At 38.8% G+C, this 4,400-nt stretch overlaps 1 protein-coding gene across 1 annotated transcript; it reads right to left on the reverse strand.

The window, feature by feature from the left end:
- Positions 1-2,064: 2,064 nt before the first annotated feature.
- On the reverse strand, positions 2,065-3,265 carry LOC140165335 (uncharacterized). Its single transcript, XM_072188670.1, has 2 exons — positions 2,749-3,265; positions 2,065-2,392 (listed from the first exon to the last, which is right to left on the reverse strand). The coding sequence occupies exons 1-2, from the start codon at positions 3,219-3,221 to the stop codon at positions 2,281-2,283; spliced, it is 585 nt and encodes a 194-aa protein (XP_072044771.1). The 5' UTR covers positions 3,222-3,265; the 3' UTR covers positions 2,065-2,280.
- Between the last annotated feature and the right edge of the window lie 1,135 nt (positions 3,266-4,400).

Consider the following 4,400-nt stretch of genomic DNA (forward strand, 5'->3'; position numbering starts at 1 on the left):
ATACATGCAATATAAAAACCGGATACTGCAACTTAAAGGCTCCGGTGTATTGCATGAGAGGGAATCACATGGTGTCTCGAAAAAAAATCAGCTTGGTGCAGAATTCTCGCTTCTGGTGCGTGAGGTAGGCCTACCTGGTTCGATTCCCGGTTGTGAAAAACATGGTGGGCTATTTGATCAGGAAAATAAAGTCTGAATTTATTTGGCTTATTTTACTGAAAAGCCGTCCATCAATTGAAAATTTTGACCATTCGTATTGAAGATATACATTTTTCCCCAAAAATACCAAAAAAATTTAGGTCTTTTGAGGAAAAATATGCATCTTCAATTAAAGGTCAACGTTTTCAATTGATGGACGGGCTTTCCTCCCAGCTACACACACTTTATGTATGTAGGGCCTACATATCATCATAATACTAATCATGGCGTGTCCGTCCGTCCGTCAGTCCGTCCGTCCGTCCGTCCGTACCTCTGTCCGCGCGCTATCGCGTTCGCGTCCGCGCGGTTCGCGTCCTCGCGGTGCACAATCGCGTGCTCGCGGGGTGCTATCGCGTAGTATCAACGCGCGGAGTGCCGACGGGCGCAGTGCATTGCATCGGAAAGCATTAGGCCTACAGTATGACTAACAGGTATCTCATCGGACCAAGAGGCCTACTTTCAATACATATTTCAATACGGAACGCGTGCATTGGCCTATTTCAGCAGAACATGACTATTCCCGAGGTCCTCCAGAATGGTTAACATAATGATAAAAATAATCTGTTAATAAAATAATCAGGTAAGGCCTATAACCTGTAATATTAGGCCTTATTGGGTTGACATTTCTCCCGATTGATTTCATTACTTTATTAACGGCCTACATCCAATCTAGACTATTTTCGGGGTATTTTCGGGGTCCTCCAACGTAGTAGCAGGACACTCAGAGCTTGGAAGAGGTGAACGATGGGTTTCCAGATTATGGTACCGAAGTAAGCGTCACAGCTACAAAACAGAGTTGTGTTAAGTTGGATCTTGATCATTGAGAGACGTCGAGGCCTATTATAGTAGTTTAATAGGTCAGGGCACCACTCAGACGAACGTCTCAGGAAGCATCACGGCGTGTCACAAATTCAGAACAAAATAGACAGCTATAGACATTGCTTGAATGTGATAATTATTGCTCGTTCATTGCTTTGATTTTAATGCAATTAATTTTCATTTTTTTGAACACGGGACATAAATAAATTATTGTTACATTGCCTTCCAACGACCTCTATCCTTCTCTATATGCATATGACAATTCCACACAGACCAAAAACGAATATCATACTTAGCCAACTTGCTCAGTATTAACGTTTACTGATGTTGAAATCCATATGGCCCTGTATACTTGGTTGCAAAGTAACTTTTTGTCCATTTCCTTGTGTGTGTTTTTTCTCACTAATTTTACTCCTTATTTTTGCCTTCATCTCAATTTCATCATTATTGCCGACTTTGGTCTGATCAGATCGTATATGTATAAAACAAGTGAGATGAGAAAGCCCTGTAGAAACTATAAGCCTTCATTTTGTTCCCGAATTGGGCGGATTATACTATTTTTTTGCCCGATAGTGAATTAAAAGAGTGAGTATACACTCAAAAAATCGCTCAAAAAGAGTGAAATTTCACTTCAAAAGAGTGAGTTTCATTCCAAAAGGTGAAATTTATACTCTTTGAGGATCCACTTGTTTAGATTGATAGAATTATGGCTCCCTAATTTGAAGAGTGTAAAAGTCATTCTTTTGGAGTGACATTAACTCTTGTGTAGTGAAAAATTTCACTCTTTTGGAGTGTTTTTCACTCTTTTTGGAGTGCAAATACTCTCTCTTTCGGTTCACTCTTTTTCATTAAGAGAGATGGCGATATCACTATCAGGTCTGAAAACATGGAATCCATGAAGCTCATTATTATTTTGGAAGTTGGAAGTTGGAATTTGGAGGGAAACTGTGCTTCTGCATGTATGTAAGAAATACTTAACAATGTTGCTATTTTAGAGTAAAATTTGGCTTATCTTCCGAACAAGTAAACATTTTCCAGCTCTGATGTTGGAGATATATACATTATCAATCGATAAAATGTACAAATGTATAACATGTATAACATTGAGGTATCAATTAAAGTTAATTTTGTTCAAATTTCATTTTTCGTCAAACAGTCCAAATTATGTATAGCTGCTGTATACATGCCAATTGATCCCGGCGTTTGATCGATGTGTGTACGCAACCTATGCATATATCGCCGATTGATCAATGTTATTAGTGTTCAAGATTTGAGCTTCCTTGCAATGACGAAGGAGCCGAGTCCAATGACAGCTACAACACCTCCTGCTACAAGGAGTTTGGTTTTCCAGGAATCACCAAGAAGGCTGCACATCCTGAAAATAAAATGAAGAAAGAAATGAGGAAGATGAATCGTCATGCTATGATTCGTTAAGTATAGATAAGCTTAGATAGATTTTCTCAAAACAAAGATCATTATACCATTTATACGCAGTTTATCTTCGCCCACCATCCCTGGGCATCATCATGTTATTATTGTTCACTAGAATCTCCTGAAATGTGCTGCACAATTGATGCTTCAAATTTAGAGAAAGTTTGCCAAATTATATTACAAATTAAATCGCATTAACCGATATATGTTTATGGGTCTTGCCTCCATCTGTATGATGTGTATAAAAAACTTCTTTTCTGTATTCGTTTGTTTTCTTCAAATTCCATTTAAAATGCCTACCAATTGGATGTTGAGCTTGTAGATGCATTCTTCTGGTCTGTGGTAGATTCAATTTGGTTTCCACTATTGGTCTTCTTGTCTCTGATACCACTTCCTGGTAACTTTCGTCGGGCTCTTCTGCCAGCCTTTCCATATTTGGCATCATACATCTCAGTCAAAGTTGGCGCCTTTTCACTGAATGGGCATGTTGATGGGGACAAACAACTCCATATCATAGCTGGTGAAGGGCTACCCTTCATTGCTTCTCTGACTTCAGACACGGCAGAGGTAGATGGACTTTTTTGTGCACGTGACTTGACTCTTTCTTCTCTCTCGCCAACATTATCTTCTGGCAGCCTTCTTTGAGCTCTTCTATGACTCTTTCCATATTTGGCATCATACATCTGAGTGAGAGTTGGTGCGCATTCACTGAATGGGCATGTTGATGGGGACAAACAACTCCATATCATAGCTGGTGAAGGGCTACCCTTCATTGCTTCTCTGACTTCAGACACTGCGGAAGCAGATGGACTTTTTCGTGCACTTGACATCTTTCATGAAAACAAGAAATAATTAGAAATTAAAATTAGGCCAATTTGAAAACTTAACTACAATCATCAACGTTATAATTCAAGATGTGGAACAAACAACATTTACCGTACCTCCGATGGATCCAGATTATTATATAAGCCAAATGGGGTACGCCAAGCATGGAGTAGATACATTGTGCAAAAATACTTATCAAATTCTCAAAATCGCCTTTAAAAAACCTTGAATCGTCAACAACTTTTTGCCCACTTTTTAACTTGTTTGTTGAGGAGGGGTTCGCCCGGGCCGGAACCACCGTTGCTAGGGATGCTTTCTGCATCATACTTGCCAAAATCTACCCTTTGAACTGGTAATCCATAGTGACTTTTCCAGACAAATTTAAATGAAACATCTACTATAGTGTGTCATAAACTTGCAGCAGTTTCACCGTTGTAATAATTATGGAAATAGGAGTAACTTTCCCTGATAGGCCTACCTCCTTTATTTTTACGACGTTGAAACTGTTATTAGTTAAAAGCTTTCAATATGAGCTGTGTTAATTCCCGTCGTTTTAACATCCGTTTTCCTTGTTTATTATTTATATTGATTACTATGAGTTATTGTTGTTGTTGTTTGAAATGTATTTTTTGTCTTTTATATGAACGCACCGCCAATTTAGGCGTGTGCCGCTGATTCAAAAGCGTCTGTTCAAATAAATAAATAAAATAAAATAAAATAAATAAATATAATTTAGGCCTACATTAGTGTACAAACAATAAATATGATTCTTACCTTTTATCTCATAGATTTCGCCACTTCTAATCAACGAAAATAATTTTATATCAGCTTTTATGCAAAATGAATGCAGAGATGATCCAAATATCAACTCAAATGTTTCTGCAACAAGTATATTATCTTTGTTTGGTGATCACATTGTTGTAGACGTTGCCTAGCTATTGCGTGCGCCCAAGTCCAGCGCGGGCAGCGTTAAACGCGACTGGATAAAGCACGCGCATTTTGTGCCGCGTAGCCATGCCGCGTAGCACAAAATTTACACGCGGACAAAACGCAAACCAAGTCATGTGATGACTTGGTTTGCGAAATTCGCGGGATCAAAGTTATGCAATACGCGCGCTTTGTCCGCT

This window comes from Amphiura filiformis, chromosome 1 (assembly GCF_039555335.1).
Source record: "Amphiura filiformis chromosome 1, Afil_fr2py, whole genome shotgun sequence".
Lineage (NCBI taxonomy): Eukaryota > Metazoa > Echinodermata > Ophiuroidea > Amphilepidida > Amphiuridae > Amphiura > Amphiura filiformis.